The sequence below is a fragment of the Amblyraja radiata genome, chromosome 5 (genome assembly GCF_010909765.2).
Source record: "Amblyraja radiata isolate CabotCenter1 chromosome 5, sAmbRad1.1.pri, whole genome shotgun sequence".
Taxonomy (NCBI): domain Eukaryota; kingdom Metazoa; phylum Chordata; class Chondrichthyes; order Rajiformes; family Rajidae; genus Amblyraja; species Amblyraja radiata.
Window position 1 is genome coordinate 39,097,777 of NC_045960.1, and position 17,734 is coordinate 39,115,510.

Consider the following 17,734-nt stretch of genomic DNA (forward strand, 5'->3'; position numbering starts at 1 on the left):
TGCGTCCATCTTCAAATGACGTCACGTGCTCCAGACGGCTGTGCGGTCGATTGAAGTCACGCCTGACCTTCACGGGACCGTCGCGGCTCAACACGACCACGAGGTTGCATAATTAGCATGCCAAGGACGCGTAAGTGGGACAGGCCCTTTAGAGACTGTACAGCGTTTCTTAGAAACTGTATCTTCCACCAGGTGGCAGCCGCGCCAGCGTCTCGTGTGTTTTTTCGACTTTTTTGTTTCTTTTAATGAGTCTAAATGTATGTTTTACTGTTTCTCGGTATATCTGATGTGGGGGAGGGGGAGAGATAGGGCGAAACCGTTTTAAGTCACTTACCTTGACGGAGATGCAACTTTTTTCCATGTCGCATCTTCGCCCTCCTCGCGGCCTGGTTTGGTGCGGCCTTTCCAGACTGGACCTGAGCTTCAAGCAGCAGGCGCGGCTGGGCTTCAAGCAACAGAGGATCACTAGTGTTGGAGCTCCAACCACGGGTGCCAGTTGACTTTAACATCATGGAGCAGCTGCAGAGCTTCTTGCCGCATGCGGGGCGCGGACTCCGACCACAGGGTGTGTGGACTTTAACATCCTGAAGCCGCGGACTCCGATAAGAAGCGGCCGATTCGGGAACTCCAAGTGTGTTCCGATCCGTCCCGACGCTGGTGTTTCGATCATCCCGACGAGAGGGCCTGAAGATCTGTAGTGGCGACTGCGGAGGGTTCGAGGCCCCGACCACGGGTGAACAAAGGAGGAAGATGACAACTTTATTGCCTTACATCACAGTGAAGAATGCTGATTCTATTGTGGTGGGTGTTTATGTTAAATTCTATTGTGTATTGTGTTCTTTTTACTTCTATGGCTGTATTGTAACTCAAATATCACTGTATCTGTAAAACAAAACATTATAACTAACTATACTAGGTGCAGACCCGTTGGTCCCGTCCCCAAGGCAATATTCCACCACTGACCCATAGCCCTCAACTGCGCAGGCGCGGCTGAGGGGTTTCCGTCACAGAGATCCCCGTTGTGTCGCGAGTCACGGCAACCCTCCCCCAACTGCGCCTCGCCATCCCTCTTCCTACCCCTATCCTCCATTCCCCCTCATCCCCAGCACTCGCTCCCCTTCCTCTTCACCCTCCCTCATCTCTCCCCTCTCCTCCTCCCCTCCCCCACTCACCTCTCCCTCCCTCTCCTTTCCCCTACCCTCAGTCACTCCCTCCCTCCATAACCCCTCTCCCCTCCCTATACCCCTCTTCTCCCTCCTTACCCCTGCTCCCCCACTCCTCACCTCCCCCATCACACTCCCGCACTCTCCCTCCTCACCTCCCCCAACAGCCCTCCTCTCTCTCTATCCCCCACACCCTACCTCCTCCACTCCTCCCTCCTCTCCCTCTATCCCCCCTCCTCCCCCACTCTCCCTCCTCACCTCCCCTCCCTCTCCCCTCACTACCCCCTCTTCTACCTTTATCCCCCTGCTCCCCCACTCCTCACTTCCCCCCTACCCACCCACCCATAATGAAAATTGCAATATTTTTTAAATTAAACCTCCCCCCTATCCCAACCCCACAATGAAAATAGTTTTTATTTTATATTACATTCTCAATGAAAATCGCATTTTTACATTAAAATAACCTAAAGACAATGTTTGTTGTTAATGAAAACGGAAGAATTTGATTAAAACTGAGTTTTTTGGAAAATCATCATTTGTTATGTAAATGAGATTCGGGATCTAAATTGTGATGTCGAACGCAGCTGGCGGGCAGGACAAGTAGTTTGAAGTGGTTTGAAAAGTGATTTTTGTAAAGTTTAAAATGTCAATAATGTAAAATATACCACCAATCTGAACAAAGCTTGTTTGATTTACATCACAGGACAAATTATAGCGCTATCGTGTACCATTTTGGCGGGGATCTCACACGCACGCATACAAACAAACAAACAAGATGAGAGTTTTAGTAGTATATACTAGACCAAGTGGGACCCGTTGGGCCCCTGTCGCACAGGAGGCCTGGTCCCCCAATGCAAACCATTCCCCCAACGCAATATTCGACCACTCACCCATAGCCCCCATGGGAGGCCTGGACCCCAACACAACCCGTTCCCCAAGGCAATGTTCCACCACTCACCCGCTCCAACACAACCCATTCCCCAACACAATATTCCCCTCCCTTATTTTAAACTTTAAAAAATGCAATTGCACTTGCTAGGGCTGCCAGGACTCAGTGTACTGGGATTGCAAGATTGTAGCGGGCAGGGCTACAATCCCATTGTGACGTCATAGCTGTAACTGCCAGTGCAGATGGAAGAATTTTTTTCTCAAAGTGGGATTTTGTAAAGTTGAAAATGTGAATAACTTGTAAAATATACCATCAATCTGAACGAAACAATAAAAACACACCACAAGACAATTGTCAGTAAGGTGGTCCAAAAATTATAGCGCTATTGTGTACCATTTTGGCGTAGTTCAGGGCATGAATCACAGACAGGCAGACTCAATAACAAACAAGATGAGAATTTTAGTAATATATAGATAGATACTGAAATAAACATGTAAAGTGGAAAATGAGGAGGTAAGTAGAATTGGCGTCCTTCAGCGGTATTTCATGATCTATCTTAAGATAGTAAACATTTGCTCACCGCTCTATGGAAAGAGCAGAAAAATTGCTTCCTGTTGCTTTCATGGTTTTTATTCTTGGACTGCATTCTCAAAAGTGGTATGCAACCACGCCAATTACTAATTCTTGCGATGATGGGAGGAGAGCTCCTGAAATTGCTGTGTATGGATAGGCATATGGATATGCAGAGAATGGAGGGATATGGATTATTTATGGATGGCAGGTGGATAAAGGATGGTCTTGGCATCATGTTTGGTACCAACGTCGTGGGCCAAAGGGTGCATCCTTGTGTGGTGCTGTTCTATGTGCCTCTGCTAAATGACAACCAGGATTTAGCAACTGAAGTCTGTGCCAAATTGCTACAGCAGATTCCAATTATGAGAGGATCACATTAGTAGGTCTCAATCCTTCACCTTCAGAGAATCAAGCAGAGTGCAATGTTATCAAGTAGGCAGACTGTTAGAACAACAGAGGATGAATTGGCAGAAAACCTGAGCTAAGCAAAAAAAAAGAAAAAAATGCATGGAGTAGGTTTGGCATAGACTTTCTCTGAGGATACATGGCTGCATTTGTAATAAATTGGTAACAAAGTTTGAGGATATTGGCACCTGCGGCGCAGTGAGCCATAACTAGCGCGCTATCCACCGAGTGGTGCCGTACATGGCAGCCTCGCCAACAGCCTGTCTCATCTGTTTCTTCTTTTGCTGTTTTGGTCTGTGTTTACTTGTACATTTTTAGTGCACTTTCAGTTTTTGTATTATGTGGGGGTGGGTTTGGGGGAAAACCTTTTTTATCTCTTTCCTCGACGGAGATATAAATTTTTCATTGTATCTCTGTCTGCACTACAGCTTTAACATCGTGGCGCTGGCGGTCCCTTTGTTAGGGATCGACTGCGGGAGCTCCAACCGCAGGAACTTTGGCTTCATGATCGCGGGAGCTTTGATCGCCACGATGCGGGAGCTTCGACCGTCCCAACTGCGGAAGTTTTGATCGCCCCAACCGCGGGAGAAAAGGAGGAAAGAAGGGTCAAGTTATTTGCCTTCCATCACAGTGGGGAATGTGAGGTCGGCGAAAAAACAAGATGGACGTCCTGCTTGCACTGGTGAGGACTCGGAGGGAGTGCCGTGAGTGCAGTGATCTTGGTGTTTTGCAGGGACATGGCTCCATGAGGACATCCTGGAGTCCAGTGCAAGTATGGACAGCTTTCTGACTCTGGCGGACAGGGACTGTGTTCGGCACAACTCTGGTCACATCACAGTGAAGGACACGTGTGTGTGGCCCGGACATTAAACTGGTGGCTGTGGGCCTCCACTTATGCTGTGTGCCCTGGAGGTTCTCACACGCCATTGTGGTGACCGTTTAAGTCTATGTTTAATTTTTATGTAGTTATGTAACTTGTTGCTGTTTTGTATGACTGTTGGCAAATTAAATTCCTTGTACTTGGCTAATAAATTAATTACAATTAACCAAATGCTGATATGAGGGTTTTGCAATCATAAAATGTTAACCTGTTGAAATTAGAATATTTCTATTATAAATGCTGATGTAAAACAATTACAATAGCAAAGTACACCAAATCAATCTGAACAAGAAATCTCAATATGTTAGCAATACTTACAGAGAAATAATGATAATTATAATATATAGATTTCAATGTTATCATTTCAATTCTACCAATCTTTGCCTCTGAATTTACAACATAGCAGTGGTGAGACAAAAATATCGCATTACAATCACTTTTGGATAAGTATAATATTTTTTGCAATTAATTGCTGACCTGAATTACATTCCCGAACACAAAACTGTGGTTATTTTACTATTTAAAAAAAAAAGAGTCCAGAGACATATTTTCAGGCATGAAAGCACTTTAGAAAATTATGTGGCAGTAAATCGCTTACAACAACTTGGAAAATACACATTCCAAAAACACTGCTTCTTAACTGGCTGCCACAAATTAGTTGAGACTCTTGATTATTGCAATAATCAGTAACCTATCTGAACAGGATTTAGTCACTTGATACCCTTATATCATTACTGAGAAATAGTGTTAGTGATTTAAAAAAAAGACACTTATTATTTAAAAGACTATGTAACCTAATGTAATTCTCTTGAATACAATGCAAGTCCTATCCAGCCCTTTTTAACTTTATTTCCAGCAACAAACAGATGTACGGCAAAAATCTTCCCAGAGAAACTGAATGTCTGTGTACAGCAATCTAACATTTGGCCAACGGATGTGGAGAATCTGTAATGGTGATGGAAAACCTTACTCCCTTTCAATTTACTTACTCAATAATAATATTATCTGTGACGATGATTGAAAACTAATAACATTGTCATCCTTGCCACTCATCATAAATTAGTGTTGCACAACATACACGATTTGCATTGTCAATAAACAGGTAATTATGTCGATCTGAATGGATGACATTAATAATAATGTACTTATTAATTTTTTTGTGTACCCTACCCCATCTCTCTTCCTCTCTTTAATGTCCATCAACGTGCAGTATTCACTAATTCTGTTATTTTGTTTGATTCCCCTGATCTCAAACAAGTGACTGTTCCAGCAATGAAAGTACAGGGAAATACTTTCCCTAAAGGACATGTCCCACTTAGGTAATTTTTTCGGCGACTGCCGGCGACTGTCACAGTCGCCAAAAAAGCGGCCACTGGACCCCCGCTATGACAATGTCTACGGCAAGCTATGACAACATACCACCTAGTCGACGGCAAGCTACCGACAACCGGCGACCCATTAGTACGTCCACACCTACAACAACCTAAGTCAATCTACGTCCACCCGCGACAAGCTACGACGAGCAACGATCCTGTCGGCGACAACTGAAGACAATTCAGTTGCCGGTACCTGTCGCCGGTTGACGTAGGCGCCAATGGAATTCACAAAAGTCAGCACCTGGCGACAACAAACGTCACCTGTTCTATGTTCTAACAGGGCCGTCTTGGCTGATCAAGCTCAGAAGGTATGGTAGGAAAGTGTACTGTTAAAAATGACACTGATACACCTTGCTGTGATGTTTGGTTTTAATGTTATGTTACAGAAGATTGAGGCCTGGAATATTACCTAATTCCGTTTTTGAAGTAGTTAGCAAAATGTAAATTATCGCTCTTTTTAAGCAATCTTGATGAAATGAATCCAAATTTAAGTATTTTCAGACCATTTGGGAAGCTAGGGAAGAAATTTCAGAGAGCCTTGATTCACCTGAGATCAGAGATATTTGCATCATCTCTAGCCACAGATGAAGTTCCAGAATACTGGAGGGTGGCTAATGTTATACTATTATTTAAAAGGGACAGCAAGGATAAGCCGGGGAATACAGGCCAGTGAGCCTGATGTCAGTGATGGGAAAGTTTTGAAGTGAATTCTTACCAACATTATCGAATAGCGTTTGGATTGGAGTTTCGTTGCTGCAAAGGAGGCTGAGGGGTGACCTTATTGAGATGTACAAGAACATGAGAGGCATGGATAAAGTCACATTCTTTATTCCAGGTTAGAGGATCCTATAACTATAGGGCATGGAATGAAGAGGAGAGGGGAACGAATTAAGAGAAATCTTAGGAACAACTTTCTCACTCAAAGGACAGATGGTTTCTGGAATGAACTTCTAGTGGAAGCTATACAAGCAGACAAAATCACAACTTTTAAAAGACATTTGGACATATATGGATAAGAAGAGTTTAGAGAGCCAATGGCCAAATTCAGGAAAATGGTGCTAGCCCAGTATGCCAACTTGGTCAGCATGGCAACGTGGGCCGAAGAGCCTGTTTCTGTGTTTAAAAGCTCTATGACTCCATGACTCTAAAATGTTACACAACTAACATATGTATAGCTCTTCGATTCAAAAACTGATGATGAAATGACGGCTGATAGACATATATACACCGTTCTTCACATTACTAATGCCACTAGTGGAATGCTAAACACCATGTAGAGCGAATGCCTTTCTCTATTCAACCTAACGTAGCCACTAATAAATCCCTGGCCACCTTCGAGAGTGTCAGCTCTCCATTCAACCACTGGAATGTTAAATGTCAACGTTCCACAGCCTTGCCTCTGTGCTAATAACCAAATTCTATCATTTTTATTATTAATCAATTACATCAAAAAATTTCCAACTTTATGCTCTTCTGCAGCAATTTCCATCCTGTCTATGGTTGCTACACATTATATACTCTTAGCCTGTTTTGGTTTCCCTGCCCTTTTTTTCTCGATTAATCTTTTTAGCTTCAATTCTCTCTGTTATACTATTTATTCTGGACTGTTTACTGGAAATTGTGGCTTAAATCATAGTGTGCTATTTCCTCTGGTGAGGAAATAAGGAGGTATTTTTCTTACACCATTAAGAACATAATCTGGAGAATGTTCTCATGTAAAAGATTGACTCTAGATCTGTTTCTCCAGAGAGTTATGTATGCAGTGTCTGTTTGCATTTTCAGGACTAAGCCTGAACAATTTTGTAAGGGCATCAAGAGATATGGGGAAAAACAAATAAAGTTATTGAGGTGTCCAGTTAAACAGAACAAGAATTGAACGGTTGTTCCAGTTCCAAATATTTAAAAAAGCATGAATAAAAAAAGATTAGAACAACATAACAATCAGGCTGGATTATAAAACTTTTACTGGGATGATTCTAAATATTCAAAATGTATTCAAGAGAGTTAGATATAGCTCTTAGGGTTAACGGAATCAAGGGATATGGGGAGAAAGCAGGAACGGGGTACTGATTTTGTATGATCAGCCATGATCATATTGAATGGCGGTGCTGGCTCGAAGGGCCGAATGGCCTACTCTGCACCTGTATTCTATGTTTCTATTAGCATTGCATATCGCAATTATTCGCAATATTGCATATTGCTAAATCTAAACCTGTATATTGCAAAGGTTGGAATTTTGGACCACCCGCTTGATTCCCCTTCCCATTAGAACTAGGTTGTAATTGATAGAATGTCGTTACCAACATGCTGGAGATTTTTCAGCATTTAACTACCACTATATTTTTTTACAGAATTGCCGGTGTGAGAATGGCCAATCACAAAATAATTGAAGTTTAAAAACATTTTTTTTTTTTTAATAATTTGTTTTTTTAATAAGGAATTTGTGTCATTAGCATCAAGCAGTTACCAAGTCATTGCTCACCGGTGGGATAATCCATGTAACCCAGTGATCTACACTACAACTTTGCATTGTAATGCCTTCTTCAATAATGCAAAGCAGCTGCACAGTAATACAGCAAAGAATAGCCATTGCACGTATTACAGCAAGTTCCTCTTTCAGATCACGTTCAGCACATTAAAGTGATAAACTAATGGTTCATAATAACATATTAATGTCTGTGAATTAAAAATAAACTCATAATAGGTCAGAGTAATTTGCCATTACAATATCATCTCTGGACATGCTCCTTGTTTAATAAGATGTGTTTAATTCAGACCTAATGACTGAAGTATGAAAGAAGGGAGATGAACCCAACAATCTCTCTTTTGCAAGTCTGCCACCCTGTTTGTAAAACGCAAGTGTAATTTACATACAAATTGTAACAAATGACTAGTTTTATTATGTACAATGATAATTGATTTGCTGGTAAACAGCATTAATGCCAACCTTAGGAAATTAAATACTACCATTTTTAATATTTAAAAATTAACATTATCAATGGCAGAACATTTTGAAATATTTAAACAAGGTCTTCATACCCCTCCAACCTTTAAAAGGAAACTTTTGCTAAAGCATGCATTTTGAGACTTCTTACTTTAAATGAGTTCATACTGCCATCTACTGGTGCTTAATCTTTAAATTAAGGATGGCAGGGCACAGCGTTTTATGGCCGATTATGTTTTTTAATGAGCTCTACTCATCTGTAACCAAGCAAGGATGGATATTGGAACATTCAAAACACATACCATATGCCTTTTTTACCACTCTATGTTGCCACTTTCAGGGACTTGGAACCCAAGACGACTGATCCTCTCTCTGTTTAAGAAGGAACTGCAGATGCTGGAAAATCGAAGGTAGACAAAAATGCTGGAGAAACTCAGCGGGTGAGGCAGCATCACATGCTGCCTCACCCACTGAATTTCTCCAGCATTTTTGTCGATCTTCTATCTGTACTATCTCAAGTCATTTTCCAACACTACAACAACTCATAATTCCCTTAAAGTTAACAAAGTGAGAACATTAGAAATGTATATCTCCTTAGGCCAAGAACAAAACTTGATATTACAGAGACTTCAGACCTAATATTTGCAGGATGACACCGGACCAGACGACTCTTTACGTGCTGGTCCCAGAAGAGGATTAAAGGGCTTGTCCCACTTTCACGACCTAATTCACGACCTCTGCCGAGTTTGCCCTTGACTCATACTCGCAGCATGGTCGTCACGAGGTCGTAGGAGGTCGTAGGTAGGTCGTGATGCTAGTCTTAGGTACTCGTGGCATCAGGTAGGTCGGGGCGTTTTTCTAGCATGATGAAAAATGTCCACGAGTTAAAAAGGTTGTGAATTAGGTTGTGAAAGTGGGACAGGCCCTTTACTATGAACCACTACAATTGTTCCACTCTTTTAATTATCTCTGGCTTGACTACATCCACGTATGTGATGATTTGACTGGATAGCACACAAAACAATGTTTTCACTGTATGTCGGTACATGACTATTAAAGTGTACTAAACTAAACGACTGTCCTAAAATCCACACTCCTGTATTTCTCCCTAAATCTTCCCCAATTCATTATTTTCACCCGGAGAGTTGTGAATCTATGGAATTCTCTGCCACAGAAGGCAGTGGAGGCCAATTCACTGGATGTTTTCAAGAGAGAGCTAGATTTAGCGCTTAGGGCTAAAGGAATCAAGGGATATGGGGAAAAAGCAGGATTGGGGTACTGATTTTCGATGATCAGCCATGATCATATTGAATGGCGGTTCTGGCTCGAAGGGCCGAATGGCCTACTCCTGCACCTACATCTACTTTTCCATGTAATGAACATAACTGGGTCTCCACAGCCTCCCATGGCAGAAAATTATATAAGTTACAACCTTCTGAGTAAAAAAAAATCTCATCTTAGTCGTAAAGAGCTCACCGCTTGATCTGAAACTGTGCCTTGCATCCTGAACTTCAGAACAAGGGGAAACATTTTACCTGCATACAATAATCAAACTCTTTAAGAATTTTGTATATGTTTATGAGATCTCTTCTCATTCTTCTAAACTCTGGAGTTCTCAATCTCTCCTCAGAATTATTTAATGTGTATTAGCAAAGCCAAGGTACATAAGAAAATAGGAACACAAAGGAAAGCTTAGAAGCACCTTGGAACTAGCCTCACTTCAAAGATCCCTAATTCAGTTTTTGTTATTATGCTCCATTACTAAGCAGATATCCAAAATTCCCAGGATGGGGGACTGTCATATGTTGATAGAATGGAGTGAAATTTAGAAGGATGAGAGGATATCTTATTGAAACATATTAGATTATTAAGGGATTGGACACACTAGAGACAGGAAACATGTTCCCGATGTTCGGGGAGTCCAGAACCAGAGACCACAGTTTAAGAATAAGGGGTAGGCAACTTAGAACAGAGATGAAGAAAAAAAATTTCACCCAGAGAGTAGTGAATCTGTGAAATTCTCTGCCTCAGAAGGCAGTGGTGGCCAATTCTGTGGATGCTTTCAAGGGAGAGCTGGATAGAGCTCTTAAAGAGTGCAGCGTCAAGGGATGTGGGGAGAAGGCAGGAAAGGGGTACTGATTGTGGATAATCAGTCATGATCACAGTGAATGGCGGTGCTGGCTCGAAGGGCCGAATGGCCTACTCCTGCACCGATTGTCTATTGTCTATTATCATAAAAGTTCTCCCAATTCCGATTAAGGGCAAAACCTGCTGTAATAGAGGTAGTATTTTCCAAATCCTAACTGGTCTAGCCAAGGTTTGCAACCAAGGTTCATCGTCATATTTCTGAAGCAATCAAAGGCATCATCCATTGCCTCCTGCCTATCTGCCTACCTTGCCTGTACATCTTGCCGCCAGCAGCGGCGACTGCGGAGGTTTATGGTCCCGACCACGGGGAAAAATGGAGGAGGACTGACTGAACTTTGTGCCTTCCACCACAGTGATGAATGCTGTGGTGTATGTTTTGTGTTAAATTTTTTTATTGTGTATTGTGTGGTCTTTTTTATTGTACCACTGCTGGCAAGTTCATTTCACTGCACTTCATCGTGTATGTGACGAATAAATCTGACCATTGACTATTGACTATTGAGTCCACTCACTTAGTTCTTTGTGGGAACGTTAGCAAGTGAATGCCGTAGATTATCCATTTAAATGTTCACAAACATATGTTTTCAACCTTAAGCACTCATCTGCTGGGCACCTTCATCATTGAGAATGGAGCTAATTATTGTGCCACTCCACCTTTAATTCTTCAATAGTCTGCCATCACTCATGGTTGGATATGGCAGGACCACTATAATGTAATTTCCAGCTTTAAGATTCTGTCTTTTGCCTGTTACTCCACTGTTTAGCTGCAACACCTACAGACACCCCAACTCTTGACCTCACAGTAGTCTGAGACGTTCCACCACCAATTACCATCCCAAACTCCCCAATCCCACAAATTCCCTGTTGTCCCAAATCCCCGACCCCAGTCACCCCATCCCAAGTAGATCACATTTCAAAATTAAGTTCTGTTCACCCCAACTTCTCCCGCCCCTCCCCCAACTAGGCACCAATTCCGTCCCCACCCCCATCCCCCTGCCCCCACAATGACCACAATTCTCTTCTCCACCCACCCTTTTCTTGAACACATGCAACATATGTTCATAATTACTGATGAAATTTATAGAGTCTGGCCAGTAACTGAAAAAAAGCAATGGCATAAGAAAATGCAGCTGCTGGAAGCTTCAACAACTATAAAATGGCATTGCCTCTCTGTGCACTGATCCACAGTGACCCAATTTGGATGTGCAATTACAGGCCCATCCTCCCATAATGAGCCTAGTGAGGCAAAAGGATTTTTACTGCCATCGAGCCCCTAATAGTCACCGCTAATGATACTAGCAATTTACTTCAATTGCATTGGTGGGATTTGAACTCAGATCTCTAAATGTTTAGACCAGGCCACTATGTTAAAAAAATCCACCAATATAACTATTACTCCACCTACCCCATCTCACAGGTAAACCATGATGGGTTAAATAGACTCTTTCTGTGTTGCAACAGCGCAGGAGCTAACAGACAAAGTCAAAAGGACAAAAATGCATTGTGGCGGTACGATAAGAAATGTGTACGTTTGGTGGAGTGAGCGAGCATACTGTAAAATGGGACACACAAATCTTTCTTCAAAATGCAATAATAAATGACATACTCTATTCATAACATTTATACACGTACCCACTATTTGGAATGCCCACGTTTATGTCGAGGGTGGGTGGAGGGGATGTGGTGTAGTTGGAGACAGTGTGTTTTAAACTTTAAAATTTCATATCGTATCACCACAATGCCTTTTTGTCCTTTTGACCTTGCCTGTTAGCTCCTCCACTCTTTCTCTACAGCCTAAACCTTACAATTTTCACCAAGGCCGAAAATGTTTATGGTTATTTCAATGCCTGCAAAGATGCTCCAATATATATATTGCTCAAATGCAATGACTTATCTTTAAATATCTTTCATTGCAAACAGCAGTCCTTTAAGAAATGTATAATCCCGATTAGGCAGGCCCCAATTCATTACACCCCTGTACAAGTCCCAAGCTGTGCAATGAGCATGTGTAATTTATTAAAATTAGCTGACCTTGCAGAACCCACCAAGGTCAGCTTCCCTACTTCAATTCTATGAGTACATTTGCATATGCAGCAATCCCAGAGCCATTTTCCCTGGGACAGTGGATTCATTCCCTTCTGTCTTAACCCAGCCAATGCTGCTTTCTGATTTCAGAATATTACTGTCTGACAGGCAGAAGCACTTCAGGAAAATTGCCCAGGCTTATTAGAATTACAGGTATGTGTGACTGTCATTTACTTAAACTCGTTGTAAATGATCACATTTTCACATTTCTAAAAATTTAGCATGCATGGAAAGAATTGACTGAATAATTTTCAATTAAACCAAATGGGAAACATTAAATGAAAGTGTTTTATAGTTGTTAGTAGCTTTCTGGTCATTCGTTTCGAATGTATTGGGAATAAAATTTGTGATTTGCCATGGGGAAGAAGCGCTAAAACATTACAGACATAGGCTTAGGTTTATTATTATCATGTGTATCAAGGTACAGTAAAACGGCTTTGTTCAGTTTGCTGTCCAATTAAAACAGATGGTACTGTATATAAATACAATGAAGGCAAACTCAAGCACAAAAGGTAGAGCAAAGTGAAAGATACAAGGTGCAGAATATAGTTTTCAACATTGTCGTGCACCAGTTCGAGAGACAAGTCCAATGTCTGCAATTAGGTGGAAGGGGGGGGGGGGGGGGGAGAGGTGAACCGTCTAATACCTGAGCCTGTGAAAGGGCTGTTCAGAAGCCTGATAATGAAGGGGAAGAAGCTGTTCCTGAGTCTGGTGGTGGGTACTAACATAACATGCCAAATAGATAAGATGAGGAAAGGTACAATGGTTTGAACACATCATGAGAAGGACCAACATCAAAATGCAGGAAATTAAGAACAAAAAAAGAACATGAGAGAAAAATGCACACGGTTACAAATTAATTACCAGGATGGTCAGCTATCGATTCATTGAGTTGAGAGTGGTCTAAACCACCAAACAAAGGGCAAAATGGAAGAAGTTGGTTAATTGAAAAAATTATTTTCTTGCATATTGACTACAGGTGTACCGAGGAGAGCGTATTGACTGGTTGCATCACGGCCTGGTTCGGCAACTTGAATGACTAGGAATGAAGAAGACAGCAAAAAGTTGTGAACACTGCCTAGTCCATTACGGGTTCTGACCTCCACACGATTGAAGGGATTAACTGGAGTCGCTGCCTCAAAAAGGCAGCCCAGCATCAGCAGAGACCCACACCATCCTGGTCACACACTCATTTCACCCCTGCCATCGGGAAGAAGGTACAGAGGCCTGAAAACCGTAACGCTCAGGTCTAGCATCTTCCCTATAGCCATTAGGCTATTAAACACTACAACCTCAAATAAGCTCTGAATCACACAGACTATTATTGTTATTATTGCACTATTGTTTGTTAACCTTTGGAAAACTTGCCTGCTAAATACAGTGACAAAGAGCAGCTGTAATCTCAAGATTGCAACAGATAAGAACCTAGACAGAACTATGAAGGAACCCAGACAGAACTATGAAGGACTATCCTCCTCCCTACTGATAAGAAAGTCACCAATAAAATATCACCATTTTTTGTCCAGGATGCACTCCAGTGCCTATGGTAACCACAGGTCCCGAAGGCCTCCAGAGAGCCAGTGGACATTGTTATCTCCCTCTGTGGACATCAAGGCATGGGCATTAGCTTGGCTAAGGGTAAGGCAGTCAGCTCAGGTAGTCCCCCCCCCCCTCCATGGACCGCTACGCTAACTGCACCCGCCAATGCTCACCGTGGCCAGGTCCAGCAGTACACCAGCAACAAGGTTCTACAGCCAAGTCCCCCACCCTTCTCACCTCTCCCATTCACGATCCAGATGAAACACAGACAATTCCAGGCCACAGGAATGAAAAGTGGGCTGGGATCAATAAACCAACTTAAAACTTCAGTTGCACGGCACTGCTCTGTGCAACACTCTCCACCCTGATGTATAAGGGGAGGACTTCTCCACAGAGAGACCTCCATTGGAGACCCTCCTCGCTGCCAGATGACAGAATGGACTGCCATGACATAACCAGCTGGCAAATAAGGGCTAGAAATAAGAGTGTGCAGGATCAGTCCGTATTCCCAAGTGAAGAGGCACAGAGGGATATTTCCAACAGATGGATCATAGAAACATAGAAACATAGAAAATAGGTGCAGGAGTAGGCCATTCGGCCCTTCGAGCCTGCACCAGCCATTCAATATGATCATGGCTGATCATCCAACTCAGTATCCCGTACCTGCCTTCTCTCCATACCCCCTGATCCCTTTAGCCACAAGGACCACATCTAACTCCCTCTTAAATATAGCCAATGAACTGGCCTCAACTACCTTCTGTGGCAGAGAGTTCCAGAGATTCACCACTCTCTGTGTGAAAAATTTTTTCTCATCTCGGTCCTAAAGGATTTACCCTCTTATCCTTAAGCTGTGACCCCTTGTCCTGGACTTCCCCAACATCGGGAACAATCTTCCTGCATCTAGCCTGTCCAACCCCTTAAGAATTTTGTACGTTTTGTGTTGATGTAAGAATCATGTTGTGCAAGACGCGCTCCCAGTGAAGGTTTCTGGGCCTGGTTCAAAGTGACCACCCAGTACCACAGCATGGAGGTCACCAATTGGTTCCTGCATCATCCAGCACTCCAGACATGTTTGATTTGAGTTGAGAATGCTGCAAAATCTTTGAACTTGGTAGAAAATGAACACATTTATTTTTAGAGATTGCAAAAGATTAATTATACCAATGGGATTGTCTGGTCAAATCTTTCCGAAATAATTTGCCAATTGTTTGATTTAATCATTGTTACTCAGCCTTTCAAAATGTTAAATCCTTGATATTCATGGTAGCCTCTGCCATGATTCACCCCTGCAGTGAGTGACTCATCTCCTGTTATCTCTAACCGCTTCTGCTGACTGCAAGGCAAATGTCAGGAATAGAGTCAGAGTGTCATAGACAGGGCCGGCCTTAGGAGGTGCACGGCCCAATTGGGAACAATTTTGGTGAGCCCCAGGTTCCCAGCCAAGGTCTGTAAAATCATAGAAATATAAATAAACTCCATTATAGACTTTATATCTCTATGGTAGAATGGAAAGTAATCAAAATGTGCTCTTAAAAAGTGCATGTGAGTCAATGGACCAAACAGATCTAAACTAGGTTTCAAGATAAAATTGCACACATGTAAGCCTACAAGTAAAAAACAAAATGTGTAGATCACCTCTGAAAAGTACATAGTTACAATACCACTTGTTTTAGTGACGGTGAAATGGAAAAAAAAGTTATTTGATTCACTAGATCGTGGAAAACCAATAACTATTGGCGAAAAACCAATCCAGGCATAACATTTCGGGCTTCTGCCCCTCCTAAGGGGGGGGGGGGGGGTGGTGTGTGTGTGTGTGTGTGTGTGTGTGTGTGTGTGTGTGTGTGTGTGTGTGTGTGTGTGAGTGTGTGTGTGTGTGTGAGAGAGAAGGGAGTGAGGGAAGTAGAGAAAGAAGGGAGTGAGAGAAGTAGAGAAAGAAGGGAGGGAGGGAAGGAAGAAGAGAAAGAAGTGAGTGTAGAAGATGGGAAAAGAGAGAGAGGAAGGAGGGAGGGAAGGACAGAAGGGAGGGAGGGAAGGGAGGGATAGGGGAGGAGAGAAGGGAAGGAGAGGGCCGGCAGCAGAAGCGGATGCCGGGGACCGGGCGGACGGGTGTGAGCTGAGGCCGAGGTTTGTAAACGTTGCTCCAACCCTCGGTCCGGCACTCCCTGTATTGTTCACCGCGTCTCCCCGGGTAGAGAGAGGGGGGGAGCCGGGGCTGTGTGCGTGAAGCACGGTGACTGGAGGGACGGGAGCGCAACAGAGGATGTACTTCCTGCGGCAGCTGAGGAAGCACAATCTGCTACAGGCAATGATGGTCCAATTTTACACAGCCATCGTAGAGTCTGTTCTCACCTTCTCCATCATGGTCTGGTTTGGCTCAGCCACCAAGCACAACACCTGGAGGCTGCAAAGAATCGTCCGATCAGCAGAGAAGGTTATTGGCTGCAACCTTCCCTCCATTGATGAACTGTACACTGCAAGGGCCAGGAAGCGAGCGGGCAAGATCATCTCTGACCCCTCTCACCCTGGCCACAAACTTTTTGAATCACTTCCCTCTGGAAGTTGACTCCGGACTGTCAAAGCTGCCACAGCCAGACACAAAAACTGTTTTTATCCATGAGTAGTTGCACTACTCAACAGCCAAAAATCTGTAGCCTCCCTTTGATCTGGTATTTTGTTGGTTCACATGCTTGATCAATGGTGTTTTATCATTAATGTTTTATTATTATTAACGTTTAGTGTTTTCTGAGTCGTTCGTAACAGTCACGGTATGTCATGTTGTTCCTTTGACCACATTCCAACACTCTCTTTGCCCATTCAATGCCTATTAATGGAATTGCTATAGCCAATGCATATGTTTTCATGCAGTTAAATAGGGATTTTTTTTTTTAATTCAGCTGGCCAAGTGCATTGCTTAGCTGCTCCCATCCATGAATATTCTGCTATGTACCCTATATCTTCTTTAGTGTTAAATTAGATTTATTTTTGAGAGAACAACAGAACATAACATTTGCTTCCACCATCTTCTATAATGCACACCCTCTCAAATTGTTTAGCACTTTCTGCACAAAAGAATATCCAACTTCATCTTTTTGTGCAGTGTGATTTCAAATGCAGCAGCCCAGTGTAATGAAAGTAAGTAACAGCTCACCTGGATTAGGTAGTGAGAACAGAGTTTCAGGAGCTCCAGTAATTGAAGGTGACTTCCTGCAGCAAGCACGTCTTGGATTATACTCGGTTCCAGTAAGATCTGAAAATTAAACAATTCTGGTGTTTATATTTTGCTAATCACAGGAGGTCATCTACCATGTTGAATCCACAACAGCAGTACGAAGGTGCAATCATCCACTTCCCAACCCCTTTCCACAATCTGCAAACTCTTTCCTTTCAGATGTACACATCGGTAGTCTCCATGACTAGCCCCGGCAGTGCCTTCCTGATCCTAACTACTCACTGTAAAAATTATTTTCCTCAATGACATTTGTCAAATATCTTCATTCCATACCCCTGCTTCTTGACCTTCAAAGGCAATAGTTTCTCCCCGTCTACCTTTTTTTAAAATAAATAACTCCCATCAGATTTTTTTCCACCCTATTCTATTCCAAAGAGAACGACCCCAGGATCTCCAGTCTGTGCACATAACAAAAGCTCCTAATATCAGAAATCATTTCAGTAAATCTTTTTTATATCCTATCTGATCCCTTGACATCCTTTCTGAACAATGGAATCCATATT

At 42.6% G+C, this 17,734-nt stretch overlaps 1 protein-coding gene across 1 annotated transcript in view; it reads right to left on the reverse strand.

Moving 5' to 3' along the window:
* Positions 1-17,734, reverse strand: part of klhl32 (kelch like family member 32) — a 152,618-nt gene that overhangs the window by 81,606 nt on the left and 53,278 nt on the right. Inside the window, exon 3 of the mRNA XM_033021048.1 lies at positions 17,151-17,249. Within this exon, the coding sequence (XP_032876939.1) occupies positions 17,151-17,249 (99 nt within the window). The remainder of the gene's footprint in view (positions 1-17,150; positions 17,250-17,734) is intronic.